The sequence below is a fragment of the Cucurbita pepo genome, chromosome LG09, assembly GCF_002806865.2.
Source record: "Cucurbita pepo subsp. pepo cultivar mu-cu-16 chromosome LG09, ASM280686v2, whole genome shotgun sequence".
Taxonomy (NCBI): Eukaryota; Viridiplantae; Streptophyta; class Magnoliopsida; order Cucurbitales; family Cucurbitaceae; genus Cucurbita; species Cucurbita pepo.
This window is the reverse complement of record NC_036646.1, coordinates 4,047,063-4,068,580: the sequence shown is the minus strand read 5'-3', so window position 1 is coordinate 4,068,580 and position 21,518 is coordinate 4,047,063. Positions and strand designations below refer to the sequence as shown.

Sequence of the window (21,518 nt, the reverse complement as noted above, 5' to 3'; positions counted from 1 at the left end):
TTAGTCATATCATCACAGGAATGTATCGTAACGCTATCGTTCTATCAATCTATCACAAACCTATCCCTTTCTACCCATATCCTAACCATATTCTTTCATCAATCTCTCCTGTCCATAGCACTCCGGTATGTAACCTAACCTTAACATTTCATGAACGTATCTTACTCCTATCGTTACATTTCGTTGTGCATCCTTCTCGTATCCTATTTCAAACATATCCTTGAACACATCGTACCACAATTATTATCATACAATTAACATATTATAACATAACATAAGCATATCGATTCACAGATAATTCACACATATCAGTATATATGACACGTGCAGAATCACAGGCACGTGTCAACATCAAATATAACTGTGCTGATAGTAAGACCACTTACTTGGTTAGCTTAAGTTGTTGTCACGAATATATCCTTAATGAAAGTTCGATTCTGTCCCTTAAAATCCAAGTCAACCTATATGAGCCCATGATATCAGTTTCAAGTTTGAACTCTATAAAATTATTTCTCTAATATAGCGTTCATCCATTGTTAAAAGTCTTGAAATGCTATATATCTATAATTATATTTTCATTAAAAATCTTATTTTCTATAGTTACTCTGGTATAAAAAAGTTGATAGAGTTATTTAAGTTATTTTGTGCTTCCTGTGTATTTATTTTTCTCTCCATATTTAGTTTAAGTTTTTTAATTCCCGAATCTTTTTTTTTCTTTATCTGTATTTACTCTGTTGCCTTTTAATTTTGTTCACACATATTCCAAATCTTTCTTTATCTACGTGTTTCCTTTTGTTCACAAATTTTATTGGCCATTTTATCTTTCTTTATCTCAGTGTTTCCTTTTGTTTACAAATTTTGTTGGCCATTTTATTTTTAATCTATTTATTTGGCTACTGATATAAATTTAATCTAATATTACTAATCTAACATGATTTACTAGAATTCGTATAAATGATTGACATTTCAGTTTCTAACTCAAAGCTAAACCATTGTAATAAGGATTTGATGAAGATCTAACTATAATGGGTTGTGATTTTTTTTTAAAAAAAAGAAACAGTATAAAAGAAAATGAAGATTTAATATATACCTTACTTATAAAATCTATCTTCAAATAAATCTCCCGTGAATCTCAACCAATAAATGTCACTCATTTTTTCTTGAAGTAAATCTAAGATTGTTTTTTCTGTTTCTTTTGTAGACTTTTAAGGGATGAATTGAGGAGAGATAGTTGGGGGAAGGGATCTGATATTTTTCTTTTTGCCGTGACATTCAGGTGTAAGTGATAGATTGAGGAGAGATAATCGGGGGAAATGACTAGTACCGGAAAAGGGTTAGTTTCTCTCCTTTGTTTATTTATTTATTATTTTTTTAACCTAATTTATTATTATTATTAATTTTATTTATTCATTACTTTATTTATTTATTATTATTATTATTATTATTATTATTTTGGCTATTACACAAAAATTTCAACCTTTCAATAAAATCTTCAAGGATTACAAGCCAAAGGCCGATACACTATATCGATACAAATACAAGTTATTTACACGTGTCTAATTTCAGAACAATCATATTTCCTTAATATATATATATATATATAATTGATAAATAAATAATTTTATAATTCTGTTTTTTCCTTTTAAAATTGACTTTTTTATATCAATATATAATAAATATTTGTTATTATTCTTTTAAAAACAAACTAATTCCGTAAGAAGAAAGTATAATTATATTTATTAATGGTTATATTAAAAAATATTTATGTGATAAAATAGATTATCATGTTATCATGCAAAATGATTCTTATTCTCTTATTGCTTTTTCTTTATATCTTTACATGAAACTATTTAGAAAAATTTTGATTGAAAAGAAATATTATGCTTCTTAGAAAGAATATTTACTTTTAGGTCCCTTGATATCTTTTATATTGCATAATGGGGCTTCTTTGATGTGACTAAAAGTTTGCTCAAACTATGTTAAAGGCGTATGAAATACTTTCATAAAATAAATTTAAAATTATAATTTAAACGACAGATGAAATTATACTAAGATTAACTAAAATTTTAAAAGTTAAAGACAAATAATGATGTTTATTTAAATCACGAGGCTAAAGACAAGACCCATCGTGAATAGGGGAGAGAGCGGGGAGAGACTTCTCCCTATTAGCTATATGGGGTCAAGGACGGGGTCGACTCCAACCCCGCACTGCCCCATAATTTGATATTGAACTAAAAACATTTTAAAGTTCACCATCCATGACTTATTCTTTAAGAAGCGTTAAAAAAGGCGTTATAAGAAAAGGTCCTGAAAAGAACCGATTCGACGAGCCTTTGGGCTAATTTGTTATTAAAACAATAGTCTCCAAAGGGTAGAAGGGATGAACAGATTACTTGACACGTCGGCAAAGAGTGAGGCCGTCTCCAATGGAGAGGAGAGCTATCTCCACACGTGAATCATTAACTAAAAAAGCATTGAATTCTCGTATATGGCTTCTATTAGCTTTCAAATCATCAGGAACGACGTCATCATTTTGTGCCACTGATCCGTACCATAAAGTATTGTCATATGCAATTACTCCACCTACTTTCACCAATCTTAAAAGGAACTCGTGATACTTAATGTACTCTCCTTTGACAGCATCGACAAATGCAAAATCATATTCCGTTTTCGTGTCCTATTAAAAAAAATTATTTAAATTAATTTACAAAAACAATGAAAATATTAAGATTTAGACAACAATCTATAATTTTTAGAATTTTTTCTTTTTCAGTTCTATAATATAGAACTAGAAAATTAATTATGTTATAAAATTAGAAGCCAAGTTCAATAAGCAACTTGGAATCAAGAACTTACGTCATTGATGAGGTTGTTGAGGACAATCAATGCCTGTGATTCCACAAAATTGATCTTGTGATCAACTCCTGCCTTTTTGATAAATGGCAAACCGATCTCAAATGATGCTCTGTTTACATCAATGGCTGTTATCTACCATCCAAATCAACAAACAGAGGAATCAAAAAAAATATGAAATGAATTCGATAAACAAATGAATAGCAGTTCCAAAAGCATTGATAAATCTTTAAGCCTTACCTGACCATCAGCAGGCAGCGCTAGCGCAGTGGTTAGGAGCGAATAGCCGGTGAATACGCCGATCTCTATCGTTTTCTTTGCGTTCATCAGTTTCAGAAGCATTGATAGAAACAATCCTTGATCCGCCGGTACGCTCATCACGCTCCTGCATCTCAATCCACAAATTTCCTTACAAATTATTAAACAGTCTCGTACACCGAATCGATCGTTCTAAATCTTTCCTAATCGAATCGAAACTGATAGAAATTGCAAAAATCTAAATTCGAAGAGGAGTCGGAATTCTCACAAGGACTTGTCGAACTTTCGGAGTGTGGTTTCTCTGAGTTCCTTCAACTGTTCGTGCTCTCGCGGATAGGAATTGGCTTCCAGTATATACTGCAATCAAATACATGCGTTTTGAACTCCTCAATTCTTTATCCAATTTTCCAACAATATCTGATTAAATTAATTTATCTGAGAGCAATCGCGAGTAATTAACGAAATGAAGACGCAAGAGACTAATTACTACTCGGAATCGGAATCGGAATCGGAAACAAAACATGAACAAGATTCAGATTGGAACGGGAACTAACCTGGAGAAGAGCAGTGCTCTGGAGGATATTCTTATCTGGACAATCGTCGGCCATGACCTACTCTGCAACGAACGCGCTTGGCCTGCAATCAGTGACTTCGTGTGAGCCTTTATGGAAAACCGCGCATGGTTTATATAATACAGCAGCTCTGGTGGAAAGTATGTGGGACAGTAATTAAAAAAAAAAAAGTAGCCTACCCCCAATAGAGCCTAGACTTATTTTAACTCAAAGAATAATCTAATTGTATAAATTTACAGACAATATCGACTTATGCTCGAGCCTCAAGTCATGTTTGAAAAGAATATTTTAGAAAACGTGATCGAAAAAATACATTAAGAACAATTTGAAAGGAAGCAATGTTATAAGCTAAAAAGTGAGTAAACAACTACGACCGATATAGCCCTAGTAAGAAGAATTGACAACTAGTCATATCTAACTATAATAAGTACATTTTGAGGCATTTTAGTCATGGTGAGTGTAGATATGATTTTGGTGTGTTTGGAATAGGCATACAGTTACATGCAACACATCGACCGTGACGTGTGCAAGGTTGATTTGGTTACAACAAATTATCAAAATTATATTATAAATGTATAGATACGTATAATTGTTGAGGATTGTTAGGAGGGAGTCCCACATTGGCTAATTTAGGGACTCATCATGAGTTTTTGAGTGAGGAATATTTATGTAAGAGTGAGTCCACATTGGCTAATTTAGAGACTGATCATGAGTTTATAAGTGATGAATACTTCTCTCCATTGGAATGAGATCTTTTTGGTCTCCCGAGCTATGAGAACTTATGTCAGAAATTATGTTCAAAGTGAACAATATCATACTATTGTGAAGAGTCGTGATACATAACAATATATATTTGTAACGACAGAACTTTCTGCACACTTATCAGCCTTCTTCTTCATACTCTTCACTCGTGCACCAATTGCACTTACTTGAAAATCGTTTTGAAAACACGATGAGTATTAAAAGTACTCGACACTCTTTTATTAGGGTTAATGTGCAAACTTTTATATGGTTGATCAAATGAAAATCATGGAACCTTAGTGGTTAATTACTCGAAACACATAACGTGCAGTCTTCCCACCGATAATCCTTTTCAAATATCACTCATCGAGCAACTATTAATGGTTTGTTACCCGATACACACAGTGTGTAACCCTTACCACAATAAAACATTTTAAAAGTGTCCCAAAATACACACGGGTCCCAAAATCAATAATACATCTTATTACATAAAAGAGTTCGATAAGAGCAAACACATCCAACCATTTTAAAAAAATAAAACATCTGAGTTTCAATAAGAACTTAGCAATTATATTCATAATCACTAATGCATTTTATCACATAAACGAGTCCGATAAGAGCAAACACATCCAACCATTTTAAAAAAATAAAACGTTTGAGTTTCAATAAGAACTTAGCATTTATATTCATAATCAATAATGCATCTTATCACATAAACGAGTCCGATAAGAGCAAACACATCCAACCATTTTTAAAAAATAAAATATTTGAGTTTCAATAAGAACTTAGCATTTATATTCATAATCAATAATGCACAAAAACGTGCAGATGTTAGAGGAATAGGTTAGTATAGGTTGAATTTCGTTTACATTCATAATATTGGTTAGTTTAGGTTGAATTCCCGTTTGCATCAATAGTATAGGTTAGTTTAGGTTGAATTGTAATCGTATAATAAAATATAGGGTAGTATAAGACATTTGTTTCAGCTTGTTCTTTTTTCTTTCTCTTTTTTCTTTCTTTCCCTTGTATTCGTTATTACGATGTAATAGAAGGCAAACTTATGTCGCATTTATGATAAGAGTCAATTTAAGGTAAATTCCGCATTTAAAGTATAGTAATGACTTTAGATTAAATAGGTAAAAGATGCGTTTTAAAGCCTTGAGGGGAAGCTCGAGCGGAAAAGCCCAAAGAGGACAATATCTGTTAGCGGGGGATCTGGGCCGTTACAAATGGTATCAGAGCCAGACACCGGACGATGTGCCAACCTTCTCGCTGTTTCCCCAAAGGGGGTAGACACGAGGTAGTGTATTCGTTATTATGAGGTAATAGAAGGCAAACTTATGTCACATTTATGATAAGAGCCAATTTAAGGTAAATTCTGCATTTAAAGTATAATAATGACCTTAGATTAATAGGTAAAAGACCCGTTTTAAAGTCTTGAGGGGAAGCCCGAAAGGGAGAGCCCAAAGAGGACAATATCTGCTAGCGCTNATTCATAATCAATAATGCATCTTATCACATAAACGAGTCCGATAAGAGCAAACACATCCAACCATTTTTAAAAAATAAAATATTTGAGTTTCAATAAGAACTTAGCATTTATATTCATAATCAATAATGCACAAAAACGTGCAGATGTTAGAGGAATAGGTTAGTATAGGTTGAATTTCGTTTACATTCATAATATTGGTTAGTTTAGGTTGAATTCCCGTTTGCATCAATAGTATAGGTTAGTTTAGGTTGAATTGTAATCGTATAATAAAATATAGGGTAGTATAAGACATTTGTTTCAGCTTGTTCTTTTTTCTTTCTCTTTTTTCTTTCTTTCCCTTGTATTCGTTATTACGATGTAATAGAAGGCAAACTTATGTCGCATTTATGATAAGAGTCAATTTAAGGTAAATTCCGCATTTAAAGTATAGTAATGACTTTAGATTAAATAGGTAAAAGATGCGTTTTAAAGCCTTGAGGGGAAGCTCGAGCGGAAAAGCCCAAAGAGGACAATATCTGTTAGCGGGGGATCTGGGCCGTTACAAATGGTATCAGAGCCAGACACCGGACGATGTGCCAACCTTCTCGCTGTTTCCCCAAAGGGGGTAGACACGAGGTAGTGTATTCGTTATTATGAGGTAATAGAAGGCAAACTTATGTCACATTTATGATAAGAGCCAATTTAAGGTAAATTCTGCATTTAAAGTATAATAATGACCTTAGATTAATAGGTAAAAGACCCGTTTTAAAGTCTTGAGGGGAAGCCCGAAAGGGAGAGCCCAAAGAGGACAATATCTGCTAGCGCTGGATCTAGGCCGTTACAAATGGTATCAGAGCCAGACACCGGTCGATGTGCTAGCCTTCTCACTGTTCCCCGAACGGGGGTAGACATGAGGCAGTGTGCCAGTAAGGATGCTAGGCCCCAAAGGAGGTGGATTTGGGGGCGGTCCCACATCGATTGGAGGAAAGAAAGAGTGCTAGCAAGGACGCTAGGCCTCGAAAGGAGGTGGATTGTGATGTCCCACATTGGTTGGGGTGGAGGACAAAGGGGAAACCCAAAGAAGACAATATCGGCTAGTGGTGGATCTAGGGCGTTACAAGATGAATCCCACATCGGCTAATTAAGGGGTTGATCGTGGATTTATAAATAAAAAATACATCTTCATTGAAATGAGGTCTTTCGATAAAACCAAAACAAAACCATGTGAGTTCATGCTCAAAGTAGACCATACAAAACCATGTGAGTTCATGCTCAAAGTAGACCATATCGCAAAATTGAGAAGAAAAAAATTGTGGCAAAAACCTAAGAGAGCGGTGAAGATAACAAAGCCAAATCAGGCATGGACAGTTAATGTGCATGATCTACAAAAAAAAAAATCTCATGGGGTCAAACTCAACTCATGTAACGACTCAACGAGAAGCTGATTTTAATCGTGTATGGATAAACACGGTTAAAAAGCTAATATAACATAATTCTCACATTTAAAGGTTTACAAAACTAAATAAGTTCGACAAAATGAAACACACTCTTTATTTCAAAGGTTCATGATAGACAAGAAAACAACGAGCGAAAGCTAAAATATATATGATTTTCATAGCTCTGCCACGTTATCATCCACCATGTTTTCCTTTATTTCTACCTGAAAAATAAAATATTTTTAAAAAATTAAATATTATAAAAATACATGGTAAGTGATTCCACTTTTAGAGTCATTATAAAAAACTATCTAATAAATGATCCATTATTGGGATGAACAATAAAGATGAAACATATTAAACATGAAAACTAATTTTCAAAGGATTAAATATAGGCACGCCACCGTCAGCACCTCCGAGTGTGATCTCGGATATGATTTTGTGAGAAAATTTGAAGATAGAAAGAATGAGAAACTTACTGAATACGCCTGCAGAGAGTAAGACCATCTCCAATAGAGAGGAGAGCTATCTCAATGCGCGAGTCATTAACAAGAAAAGCATTGAGTTCTCGCAGATGATTTCTATTAACCTTTAAATTCTCATCAATGTCGTCTTCGTTTTGTGCCACTGATCCAAACCATAGGGTATTGTCGTATGCAATCACTCCACCTACCTTCACTAGTTTCAAGAGAAATTCGTGATATTTTATGTACCCTTCTTTGTTAGCATCCACAAATGCAAAATCAAATTCTCCTTCTTTTCCGTGTTCCACAAGAAAAAATACATAATATTTAATTCAATATGAACTATGAATTAATGAAATTAATATAGAGTATCGTATTTTAAATTAAATACACGACGATCAATATCATTGCCAAACAATTTTTAGAATTTTCTTTTTCCTTAAGCAATAAGGACTTACATCATTGACAAGGTCGTTGAGGAAGACCGACGCCTGTGCTTCTACAAAATTGATCTTATGATCAACTCCCGCCTTTTTCATAAATGGCAAGCCAACCTCGAATGATTCTTTGTTCACATCAACGGCCGTAATCTACCATCCAAACAAGCAAACAAAATAGTAGAATTTATTACCTTGGTAATACTCCCTAAAGGTATACATGGTCCGAGTTGGGTTGGGTTAAAATTTTTTTTTGACCCAACCCAAAAGTTGTACTTGGATTGGTAACTTAACCCAAAAATTTTCACAACCCCTAGCCCAACCTAACCTTTTATTTTTGGATTGGGTTCGGATTAGGGTGTCGGATTGNTTTTTTTTTTTTTTTTTTTTTTTTTTTTTTTTTTTTTTTTTTTTAATTTTTTTTAAAAGTTTGATTTATGCACACTTCATAATTGTTCGATCCTAGATAAAGAAAATATTAAAATTTCACAAATAAACCCGAATAATCTATAATTTTTAAAAAAATAAATAAATTCATGACAACTACCATACAAAATAAGAAATAAATAAATTCGTGACAACTACAATACAAAATAAGAAAAATTGTAACCTTAATATATAAGAATATAGGGATAGATTATGAAATTAAAAAATAATATCCAAAACATAAGCATCGATAGAAACAATCCTTGATCCGCTGGTACGCTCATCACGCTCCTGCAACTCACTCGCCAAATTTCGTTCCAAAATCATTAAAACACTCTCCTACACGATTACCGAATTCAATCCAGCCGAATCGATCGTTCTAAACTTTTCTAATCGAATCCAAACGGATTGAAATCGCAAAAATCTAAAGTGGAAGAAGAATCAGAATCTCACCATGACTTTAACGTTTCTAACGTGGCTTCTCTGAGTTCCTTCAACTGTTCGTGCTCTCTCGGATACGAATTCTCTTCCAGTATATACTGCAATCAAATACAAGCGCTCTAAACTTCTTTAATCTTCAGCGATTTTTAAGAACAGTGTTTGATCAAACTAATTCATCTTAGAACGATCGCGAGTAATTAACGTAACGAAGGCGCAGTGCAGAGATTATTAATCAGTCCTCAGAATCAAATACAAGCAGATACAAGCGCTCTAAACTTCTCTAATCTTCAGCGATTTTTAAGAACAGTGTTTGATCAAACTAATTCATCTTAGAACGATCGCGAGTAATTAACGTAACGAAGGCGCAGTGCAGAGATTATTAATCTCAAAATCAAATACAAGCAGATACAAGCGCTCTAAACTTCTCTAATCTTCAGCGATTTTTAAGAACAGTGTTTGATCAAACTAATTCATCTCAGAACAATCGCGAGTGATTGGCGCAGTGCAGAGATTATTAATTAGTCCTCAGAAATAAAATAAAATGACGAACAAGATTCAGTTAGGAAGGGGAACCAACCTGGAGAAGAGCAGGGCACTGGAGGATGTTCTTCGTAGAAGCGTAGGCCATGATCTACTCTGCAACGAGCGAAGGACGTCCTGTGAGCGTCTTATGGCATACCGCGCGTTGCTTATAGCATTGCAGCTTTTGTGCAAAGATAGGCCAAACCATCGCGTGGAGAGCGCTTTGTACGTTTTTAGGGAAGTTGTTATGTGATTTTAGTGGAAAAGCTTAACTACTTTTACGAACACAACTCTCCACAATGATGCAAAATTAAGAAGAAAAAAATTGTGGCAAAAATCTAAGAGAGGGGTGAAGATAACAAAGCCAAATCAAGCATGGACAGTTAATGTGCATGATCAACGACTGGCAAAAAATCTCATGGGGTCAAACTTAACTCATGCAACGACTCAACCAGAAGCTCATTTTAATCGTGTATGGATAAGCATGGTTAAAAGGCTAATATAACATAATTCTCACATTTAAAGGAGAGATAACGGTTTACAAAATTAAATAAGTTCGAAACACACCCTCTTTATTTCAAAGGTTCATGATAAACAAGAAAAACGAGCAAAAGCTAAAATATATATGATTTTCATAGCTCTGCAAGAGACGTTATCATCCACCATGCTGTCCATTATTCTTACCTGAAAAATAAAATATTTTAAAAAAATTAAATATTATAAAAATACATAGTAAGTGCCTACAGTTTTAGAGTAAATATTATAAAAATACTACTTAATAAATGATCTATTACTGGGATCGAAAAATACAGATGAAACATATTAAAAATGAAAACTAATTTTTTATTAAATATAGACACGCACGTGCCTCCAAGTATGAACTCCAATATGATTTTGTGAGAAAATTTGAAGATAGAAAGAAGAAACTTACTGAATACGTCTGCAGAGAGTGAGACCATCTCCAATAGAGAGGAGAGCTATCTCAATGCGCGAGTCATTAACAAGAAAAGCATTGAGTTCTCGCAAATGAATTCTATTAACCTTTAAAATCTCATCAACATCGTCTTCATTTTGTGCCACTGATCCAAACCATAGGGTATTGTCGTATGCAATCACTCCACCTACCTTCACTAGTTTCAAGAGAAATTCGTGATATATAATGTACCCTTCTTTGTTAGCATCCACAAATGCAAAATCAAATTCTCCTTCTTTTCCCTGTTCAACGAGAAAAAAATACATAATATTTAATTTAATACAAACTATGAATTGATGATACACGACAATCAATACCATTGCCAAACAACTTTTAAAATTTTCTTTTTCCTTACGCAATAAGGACTTACATCATTGACGAGGTCGTTGAGAAAGACCGACGCTTGTGCTTCTACAAAATTGATCTTATGATCAACTCCCGCCTTTTTCATAAATGGCAAGCCAACATCGTATGATTCTTTGTTCACATCAATAGCCGTAATCTACCATCCAAACAAGCAAACAAAATAGTAAATTTTATTACCTTGGTAATACTCCTTAAAGGTTACATGGTCTCGGTTGGATTAAGAGTTTTTTTTTTTTTTTACTCAACCCAAAAATTTGGGTTTGGGTTGGTTGGATTGGTAACCCAACCTGAAACTTTTTCACAACTCAGCCCAACCCAACCCTTTATTTTGGGGTTCGGTTTGGGTTAAGGTGTTCACACTATACTCACACTATACAAAAAGTTCGCCAACAAACACTTTTTTTTTTAATCTTTTTAAAAAGTTTTATTTATTCACACTACACAAAATATTAAAAGTTCCGAACAAACCCAAATAATTTATAATTATTAAAAAAAAAAAAACTAGAAAATTTATATAGATGATAAAATTAAAAAATAATAAAAATGATTACTTTAAATAAATTATACATTAAAAACAATAAAAAAATACTTTTATATTCAAAATAAAATAGATGCATGTATAAATCATAACACTGGGTTGGGTTGGTCGAATTGTCAGATATCACCCAACTCAACACTATAGGGTTCGGTTGGTCGAGTTGTCAGATATCACCCAACCCAACACTATTAGGGTTGGGTCGGTCGAGTTGTCAGATATCACCCAACCCAACACCATTAGGGTTGGGTCGGTCGAGTTGTCAGATATCACCCAACCCAACACTATTAGGGTTGTCGAGTTGTCGAATATCACCCAACCCTGAGTTGTCGAATATCACCCAACCCAACATTCTATTAGGGTTGGGTTGGTCGAGTTGTCGGATATCACCCAACCCAACACTCTATTAGGATATCACCCAACCTAACACTCTATTAGAATTAGGTTGGTCGAGTTGCCAGATATCACCATTGGGTTGGGTTGGGAGTTGTCCGATTTGATATTTTATTTTTAATTACTAAATTAGATGTCTCACTAAATTATATATAAAAGAAAAAAAAAACTTAAAATTGTAGTTTCTGTTAAACCTTTTTGAAATATATATTTATGTGTCTTTTTTTTCATGAAAATTGTTATTACTATTATTTAAGGAATTTGGATGAAAATTAAGTTATATTTAATATAAATAAACTAAATTTAAGCATTTGGGGAAAGGAGAATTTAAAATTAACTGAAACCAAATTAATCAGCAACTAAATTAATCAGCAGATGGTGGCGATGAAGATTGAGGAGGAATCTAGGCCTTACCTGACCATCAGCGGGCAGTGCTAGCGCAGTGGTTAGGAGCGAATAGCCAGTGAATACGCCAATCTCTATCGTTTTCTTCGCGTTCATCAGTTTCAGAAGCATCGATAGAAACAATCCTTGATCCGCCGGTACGCTCATCACGCTCCTGCAATTCAATCGCCAAATTTCCTTCCAAAATCATTAAACACTCTCCTACAAGATTACCGAATACAATCCAGCCGAATTGATCGTTCTAAACTTTCCTAATTGAATCCAAATGGATTGAAATCGCAAAAATCTAAATCGGAATCTCACCATGGCTTTAACGTTTCTAACGTGGCTTCTCTGAGTTCCTTCAACTGTTCATGCTCTCTCGGATACGAATTCTCTTCCAGTATATACTGCAATCAAATACAAGCGCTCTAAACTTCTCTAATCTTCAGCGATTTTTAAGAACAGTGTGTGTTTGATGAAATTAATTCATCTCAGAACAATCGCAAGTGCAGAGAGGAGAGATTATTAATTAGGAAGGGGAACGAACCTGGACAAGAGCAGGGCTCTGGAGGATGTTCTTCATAGACCTGTAGGCCATGATCTACTCTGCAACGAGCGAAGGAGGTCCTGTGAGTGTTTTATGGGATACCGCGCGCGTTGCTTATAGCATTGCAGCTTTTGTGCAAAGATAGGCCAAACCATTGCGTGGAGAGCGCTTTGTACGTTTTTAGGGAAGTTGTTATGTGATTTTAGTGGAAAAGCGTAACTACTTTTATTTTTTTCTTTTAAAATAATCATTACTGTGAGATGTCATGCCTAATTAAAATCATTATATATTACAACCAAAATAATAATTAAAAATATTGCTAAAATGTCACCTTGACACGGTTATGATATTGTCCACTTTGGGAGTCCCCGGGAGGCCTCATACCGATGAAGAGAGTATTCTTTGTTTATAAAGACATGATCATTCCCTAAATTAGCCAGCGTAGGACTTTCATCATCCAACACCTCCCCTCGAACAAAGCACGTCACTCCTTAATCAAGGCTCGACTCCTTTGGAGTCTTAGCCAATGTACTTTCATCATCCAACACCTCCCCTCGAACAAAGCACGTCACTCCTTAATCAAGGCTTGACTCCTTTAGAGTCTTAGCCAATGTGGGACCTCGAACAAAGCACGCCACCCCTTAATCGAGGCTCGATTTGACTGCCTTTGAGGAGGCTTGACTCCTTTTCTATTGAGACTAGGGCATGGCTCTGGTACCATGTTAGACGAACACGACTCTCCACAATGGTATGATATTGTCCACTTTGAGCTAAGCTCTCATGACTTTGTTTTGTGCTTCCCCAAAACGCCTCGTACCAATGGAGAGAGTATTCTTTGTTTATAAACCCATGATCATTCCCTAAATTAGCCGATGTGGGACTTTCATCATCCAACAGGCACCATATGATGACACTACAAGAAATAATAGATACAATAATATACAAAAAACGCTATCATAGACTTTTTATAGCGTTTTTCGTACGTCGTGACAGCCCATGTTATTAAAAGTCTAAAACTTTTTATAACGCTATCATAGACTTTTTATAGCGTTTTTCGTACGTCATGACAGCCCATGTTATTAAAAGTCCAAAAATTTTTATAGCGTTTTTTTTATAGGTATAATATAGCTTATATGCATTGTTATAAAAACATTTCATAGCATCATATTAAAGCCGTAGTATGTTGAATATACCTAAAATATTATGCTATCTTTAACTTATTATAACATTTTTTTAACGCTATAATATAGTATTTATAACTTTGATCGCTCATTTATTATTTAATTATCATTTCATTAATTATATTTTGATAAAAAAAAATTATTCAAATATTCATTTTTTACTAAATCTATTTATTCCATAAAAAAAATGGTTCAAACAATACAAAATAAAGTATTCTCTGCTGTTTGCATTGATGTTTGATTGCTTGGGACCGCTGTCATGTCATGTCATGTCTTTGTATGGTAAGTCTTTCACCTTCCATTTCCTATAAATAACCATTCATCAAGACGTTATGTTACATTTGCTTTCTTTAATAAAGAGAATAAAGAGAATAAAGAGAGTGTAGAATGTGTACCTCTATATGTGTAGGTCACGGACTCTTTGCTGTAGTATCTTATACTTTATAATTTCTTTCCCGTGATATTTAGCAAGATGATAAGCAATCAAAACTAAACTGCTCGGAGATATTCCTGTAAACTATAAGAATCGTCAATATCCAAGTTCTAACAGCAAAATATTGAGAATAGTTAATAAGTAAAATATGAGACACCATTTCTATGCTGCACCAAGACTTAGCCTCACGGATCGGTTCTTTAAGAAATTGCTCACTATTGTTGAGTTTCTGGTCTGCAACGTTGTAGCTAATTAATAGCAAGATGGTTTGTTATTCTGTTTAGTAAGGCACGGTAAAAGCTGTAGTTATCTTTCGATCAAGATCAATCAATTCCCTTTAACTATAAGAGCCAAACCATAGAAAGATACGAGGAGTTTAACAATAACATCAAACTCTCAAATCTACGTCTACAGAACTTTAAAGAAACACTTTGAGTGAAAATAATAGTAATAATAAATAAATAACATAAGCAAAAATCAAAAGGATCTATGGCACCACGATACCTGAAGTAGGAGTCTTTACCCTCCTCGTGCTACTGCAAAAAAATAAATAATAAATAAATAAATAACAGAAGAAAAAATCAAAAGGATCTATGGCACCACGATACCTGACGTAGGAGTCTTTATACTCCTCGTGCTACTGCAAATAATAATAATAATAATAATAACATAAAGCAAAAATCAAAAGAATCTATGTCAGCACGATACGTGACGTAGGAGTCTTTACATTCCTCGTGCTACTGCAAAATAATAATAATAACATAAGCAAAAATCAAAAGGATCTATGTCAGTACGATACTTGACCTAAGAGTCTTTACATTCCTCATGCTACTGCAAAANAAAAAAAAAAAAAAAAAAAAAAAAAAAAAAAAAAAAAAAAAAAAAAAAAAAAAAAAAAAAAAATCTATGTCAGCACGATACCTGATGTAGGAGTCTTTACATTCCTCGTGCTACTGCAAAAAAAAAAATAATAATAATAACAGAAGCAAAAATCAAAAGGATCTATGTCAGCACGATACCCGACGTAGGAGTCTTTACATTCCTCGTGCTACTGCAAAAATAATAATAATAATAATAACAGAAGCAAAAATCAAAAGGATCTATGTCAGCACGATACCCGACGTAGGAGTCTTTACATTCCTCGTGCTACTGCTACCTTCTAGTACTGAGGAGTTTTTTCGTCTACACTGTGGATTTTTTTAATAATCTCAGAATGAGAATAGAGCTTTGTTGGTTTGAAGTGAGCCGGATGACTATATTTACGAGAGAAAATTCTAGGCCAATATGAAGTACGTAGATACAAGTTATAACTTGGAATGAAAGATAATTACAACTAACTTTGCGGACGATATGAGAACCGATTAGAAACAATGTGTTGATAACTCACTTGAAATTGCATAAAGTTGCCCCGTGGCATGACGAAAGTACTTCTTTCCTTCACCAAATGTCCAATGCTACTTTACTCTCCCGTGGCCAAGAACAAAAAAAAAAAAAAAATGTTTAAGAAATCAAAGATTACAGATCCCGACAATTAGCATTAGCTACAAACATAGAAGTAATTCTCACTTCTGTGAAAGGAAGTGTCTAGACTTCATGCAACCAATATAAATGAGAGGCTTTGTTTGATGTGCAGCTAAAGTTGATCCGAAAGTAGCTGCAATAAATCATAAAGCAAGAAATGATAATAACCGTTTCAAACGCTTATCTCCATTGTGGTGATTGAAATATGCAACATGTTTTATTTTCGTTTTTGGTAGGTTGGATGTGTAGTACTTATTTACACACAGCTCACACACACGCACATGAGCTCACTAGATGGACTGTATATGTACCCCTAGGCCTGACTATGGGCGGCTAATGTACGTTTGAAATGCTGAAAATCAATCGAAAAGAAATAAGAGCATATAATTAGTGGTGTGCGTGTCCGTACTTAATTTATAAGAGAAGTAATCCATGCTCGTGTGACATACAACATGCANTTTTTTTTTTTTTTTTTTTTTTATTTTAAAATAGACTAAATTAAAAAAAATATATTTAAATTATATACTTTATAAAAAAAAATATATTAACTTTACGAACTAAATAAGCCCGAAAAAAAATAAACATAATAAAATTTTGATATTTAAAAGAAAAATAACGTTTTACGAAACTAAATAAGTTCTTCAAATGAAACACATACTCGTTAATTCAAAGGTTTATGATAGAAAAGAAAAAAAGAAAAAAAAAACCGAGCTAAAATCTATATGATTTTCATGGCTCAGCAACAGACGTCGTTATCCACTCTGCTTGCCCTTATTTTTATCTGAAAAACAGAACATTTTTTTTAAGGATTAAATAATATAAAAATACCTAATAAGTGACCCATTGTTGAGGTCGAAAAATGTAAATACATAGAAGCATGTTCAATACATGAAGACTTTCCATCCATGATTTTTCTCTGTTGGTCGTGTTGTCGTTCTCTCTTGTGGTCATATTATCAAATTTAAAAAGAATATAATTGTAATCACACGTTACAAAAACATTACGGGTCACATCACCACCTCTTCACATCCTCTAATTATCATAGCTCGTAAATATATATATATATATATATATATATATATATATACATATACATATACATACATGAGGTACTTAAAATAAGAATGCATAATACAACTCGGGACATATTGTCATATGCCTATTCATGGAATATCATCATTTCTTGTGTGAGTAGCATTTATGTCGGTATGAGTAGTATCATATCATCATATCATGACATGAATCACATACGTGCATCATCAACATTACTATTCTACTAGCATCTGATCATCATGACTCATAATATGTTCATCCACTTACATAATAACGTACCATTTCTATATATAACGGCTAGTCTTCCGACCTACCTTACCGTCTAATAATAAGCTCATTACTTGTAGTGTAATTCCTCTAAAATATGATTCAAAGCTATTCTGGCATTTCACATACTTCAACGACCATCTAAATCACTCACATCTGACATAGGAACATTCGTAGGTATCCTATTAATATTATTTTTCATTTGAGCATAACTTTATGACCGTTACTCTACCCAATTTCCTTAACATACATTCCAAAACAACCAAATTTGAAGAGAAACTAATCTCAATCGGGCTCTATTGGATCATAATCGAAGTAAACTAATGTTAAACGGGTCTAGAAGGGCCAAACTAGTAAAAAAAATGGTTGAATTAGTTAAACGGACAATGAATTGAGTCGAACAGTAACTGTGTCTGGTGTCATGGTCATGATTGTCCAAGGTGTATTGCATGTAGCTGTGTGTCAGATGTTCAGATCATGCTTATTCAGAACGTGTTACTAGTGGTTGAGTCCAGGTTGTTTGTGGTCACCCAAATGTTGGAGAGAGACCCCAAGTCAACACCTCCGAAGGGGGGACAAAGACAAACCTCCAAAGAAACTCATGTTTACTCAGAGAAAGACCATCCAGAAAAATGAAGAGAAGGGCTAGTCGAAAGCGTCGGTCATGACAATTTCAAAATGGAGAGTTTTGATCAAGCTAAGGTAAGGTCTAACCAACTCTGATTCCAAAGCAGCAAGAATCAACAACCAACTAGTATGAAAATAATATGGACTAGTCGAAGTCATTTAGAAGGTCGAGAAGGCATCATATAGGATTCAATTGCTTCCATGGATGCGGACTTGCCCTATTGTCGACGTCAATAACTTGAAACATTACTATCCTAACCAAGAACGCACTAAGCTGAACGTACAACCTCATGGCAGAGATGAGGAATGGAGAAGTGATTTTCAACCGTTCTCAACAGATTGGAAGAGACTCCTCAAAGCATAGATCAGCTGAAAGCACGTCGAGAGACTTGAAATCAACCTCATCCTATATCGTTGAGTTTGTGAAGAGCTAATTGATAGGGATGTCAACCAATTAAATGCGGAGGATGTCATAGTCATGCCTATCTAAGGAGTGTTGCTTGTGGTCGTGTATCAAATGTCTCAATCATGCTTGTCTAGGACGTATTGTCCATGATCACATGTCCGTTCCAAACCCCTTTCACTAGCTCACATAAATAGTTAGGCATTTACCTATTGTGTCAACATGGGGTGCATGCATGTTCATCAAAATCGTATCTACACCTGCACAGAGCTAGAATGCTCCAAAATGTATCATAGGATTGTGACTAATCGTCAATTCTTCCTACCTAGGTTATATGTCATCAAAGCGTGGTTGTTGTTTATTTACTTTTAGCCTATAATATTGCTTTCTTACAAATTGTTTTCATGACATTTTCTTGCACACGTAGACTCAATCATACGTATGAATTATTGTTCACTTACAATTTCATACGATTAACTTATTCACTAGATTAGAATAAGTGTCACACAATTGTTGTTCTGCTGTCACAAGAATATGATCGTGACATCTGACAAGCGACCAACCGAGTTGAGCTTGTGCGCGGTTAAGTCGTGGGTTGAGCACTCGAGATGGAAATATATCGAGCGTGGGTGGTGATGCATGAGGATTTGTGGTGGTTAATAGGAGAAGGGGAGGAAAACGAGGAAGGAAAGGATTGGGGGAGGCACACCTTCCACACAGTGTAATTTACGATATTTTCTTTGATATTTTTATAAAATTGAGATCTCGATTGGAAAAATCGAGGTCGGTGATGTTAAGTAACTTGCTTTAAAATTTTAGCAAATCTAATACTAAGAGAATATCATTATTAACTTATGTGAGAAAATTTGAAAACAAGGAGAATAAGAAACTTACTTAATACGCCGGCAAAGAGTGAGGCCATCTCCAACCGAGAGGAGAGCTATCTCAACGCGTGAGTCATTAACAAGAAAAGCATTGAGTTCTCGCGTATGGCCTCTACTAGCCTTTAATTTCTCCTCAACGACGTCGTCGCTATGTGCCACTGTTCCAAACCACAAGGTATTGTCATAGGCGATTACACCGCCGATTTTCACCAATTTCAAAAGCAATTCGTGATATTTAATGTACTCATCTTTGTTAGCATCCACAAATGCAAAATCAAATTCTCCTTCTTTTCCCTATTCAACAAAAAAGAAAAAAAAAACCATTAACACTTAATTCAATACGAACCGTGAATTAACGACATTAACATTCAATACAAACTATCATTAACTTACGTCATTGAGGAGGTCGTTGAGGACAGGCATTCCCTGTGATTCTACAAAATTGATCTTATGATCAACTCCAGCCTTTTTTATAAATGGCAAGCCAATCTCGAATGAATCTCTATTCACATCAACCGCTATAATCTACCCTCCAAACAAACGGAATTTTGTTTAGCCTTTCTATTTCATACATATATACATATTTTAATCTTGCTATTTAAATTCATGTGTATGTAAGTTTTAAATAATAAATTGAAAGTTAAATAACTTATTTAAACTCCATTATTAATAAAACTTTTGTTATTTAATGAACTGTTTATAGTTAATTTCTTTTAAAAATATTAGTTTCTGTTAATCTTTTTCTGAAATATGTGCTCATGACTATTGTTATTACTATTATTTAACGAATTTGGATGAAAATTCACTTGAAACTAAGTAATTTTAAGATTTATTTAATACAGATGAACTAAATTTAAGCATCTGAGGAAAGAAAAGGAAAGGAAATAGTGCGGAAATGATATTTTAAATTAATTGAATGGAGATTAAGCAGCGGATAATGGCGATGAAGATTGAGGAGGAATCTAGGCCGTACCTGACCATCAGCGGGCAGGGCTAGCGCAGTGGTAAGGAGCGAATAGCCAGTGAATACGCCGATCTCTAACGTTTTCTTTGCGTTCATCAGTTTCAGAAGCATCGATAGAAACAATCCTTGATCCGCTGGTACGCTCATCAGGCTCCTGCAACTCGATCCCCAAGTTTCCTTCCAAAATCATTAAACACTTTCGTACACGATTATCGACTTCAATCCAGCCGAATCGATCGTTCTAAACTTTCCTAATCGAATCCAAACGGATTGAAATCGCAAAAACGTAAATCGGAAGAAGAATCGGAATCTCACCAGTACTTGAACGTTTCTAACGTGATTTCTCTGAGTTCCTTCAACTGTTCGTGCTCTCTCGGATACGAATTCTCTTCCAGTATATACTGCAATCAAATACAAGTGCTCTAAACTTCTCTAATCTTCAGCGATTTTTATGAACAGTGTTTGATTAAACTAATTTATCTCAGAACAATAGCGAGTAATTAACGTAATGAAGGCGCAGAACAGAGATTATTAATTAGTCCTCAGAATCGAAATAAAATCACGAACAAGCAGAGATTATTAATTAGTCCTCAGAATCGAAATAAAATCACGAACAAGATTCAATTAGGAACTGGAACGAACCTGGAGAAGAGCAGGACACTGGAGGATGTTCTTAGAATCGCCGGCCATGACCTCCTCTGCTATGAACGAACGAAGGAACGAACGACTTCCTGAGAGCGTTTTATAGCATACAGCGCGTTGTACATTTTTAGGGAAGTTGTTAAATGATTTGAGTGGAAATGTGTAACGGCTTTTATATTTTTGTTTTAAAATAATCATTACTATATGGTGTAATGCCTAATTTAAGTAGAAAATTAATTAAAATGATTTGTAATTAATTAAAAACATTCCATATTTAATTCCAAAAATAAAAACATTGCTAAATCTGTTCGGATAACTATCAATGGTCAGGATCAAGGGTATATCGGTCTTTTACTTTTACTTGCAAAAATATTCGACATAGTATAAGTATTTTAAAATATTCCGTAAATAACTTCATTGTGATGGTCGAAAAATGCAACAATATGCGACATGTTTCATGGTTGGCGAAACCTACTTTTTAAAACTATTTCTTGGACTTTACGGTCTGTTTCGGTGGGTATGATGCATAATACTTATTTACACACAGTGTGTTACAATAGCCGTTTCTTGGCAGCGGATTTGACGATTGTGCGGCACTCTCTCTTAGCACTGAGTGAGTCAAGCTAACTTTGGATCACGTTGCCTACGGTCGGGCAACGTGTATTCAAACCTCGGGCGCTGATTTGAAGAGAAGATTTTAGAAAATGGGGGAGAGAGGTTT

At 34.3% G+C, this 21,518-nt stretch overlaps 1 protein-coding gene across 7 annotated transcripts; it reads right to left on the bottom strand.

The window, feature by feature from the left end:
- Window positions 1-2,071: 2,071 nt before the first annotated feature.
- LOC111801778 (flavonoid 3',5'-methyltransferase-like) lies at window positions 2,072-20,866 on the bottom strand. 7 transcript variants are annotated; one of them, XR_002816188.1, is made up of 8 exons: window positions 20,798-20,866; window positions 20,471-20,556; window positions 20,165-20,309; window positions 19,585-19,716; window positions 19,202-19,485; window positions 16,003-16,090; window positions 15,824-15,900; window positions 15,545-15,623 (listed from the first exon to the last, which is right to left on the bottom strand). XR_002816188.1 is itself a non-coding variant. In XM_023685931.1 (6 exons), the coding sequence occupies exons 1-6, from the start codon at window positions 20,843-20,845 to the stop codon at window positions 10,302-10,304; spliced, it is 699 nt and encodes a 232-aa protein (XP_023541699.1). In that variant the 5' UTR covers window positions 20,846-20,866; the 3' UTR covers window positions 10,107-10,301. The 7 variants fall into 7 exon arrangements, 6 of the variants coding, with proteins under 6 accessions (XP_023541700.1, XP_023541698.1, XP_023541696.1 ...); XM_023685931.1 differs by lacking the exons at window positions 15,545-15,623; window positions 15,824-15,900; window positions 16,003-16,090; ... (1 more) ...; window positions 19,585-19,716; window positions 20,165-20,309 and adding exons at window positions 10,107-10,305; window positions 10,553-10,836; window positions 10,965-11,096; window positions 12,303-12,447; XM_023685929.1 differs by lacking the exons at window positions 15,545-15,623; window positions 15,824-15,900; window positions 16,003-16,090; ... (3 more) ...; window positions 20,471-20,556; window positions 20,798-20,866 and adding exons at window positions 10,107-10,305; window positions 10,553-10,836; window positions 10,965-11,096; ... (1 more) ...; window positions 12,597-12,682; window positions 12,823-12,934.
- Window positions 20,867-21,518: the final 652 nt, after the last annotated feature.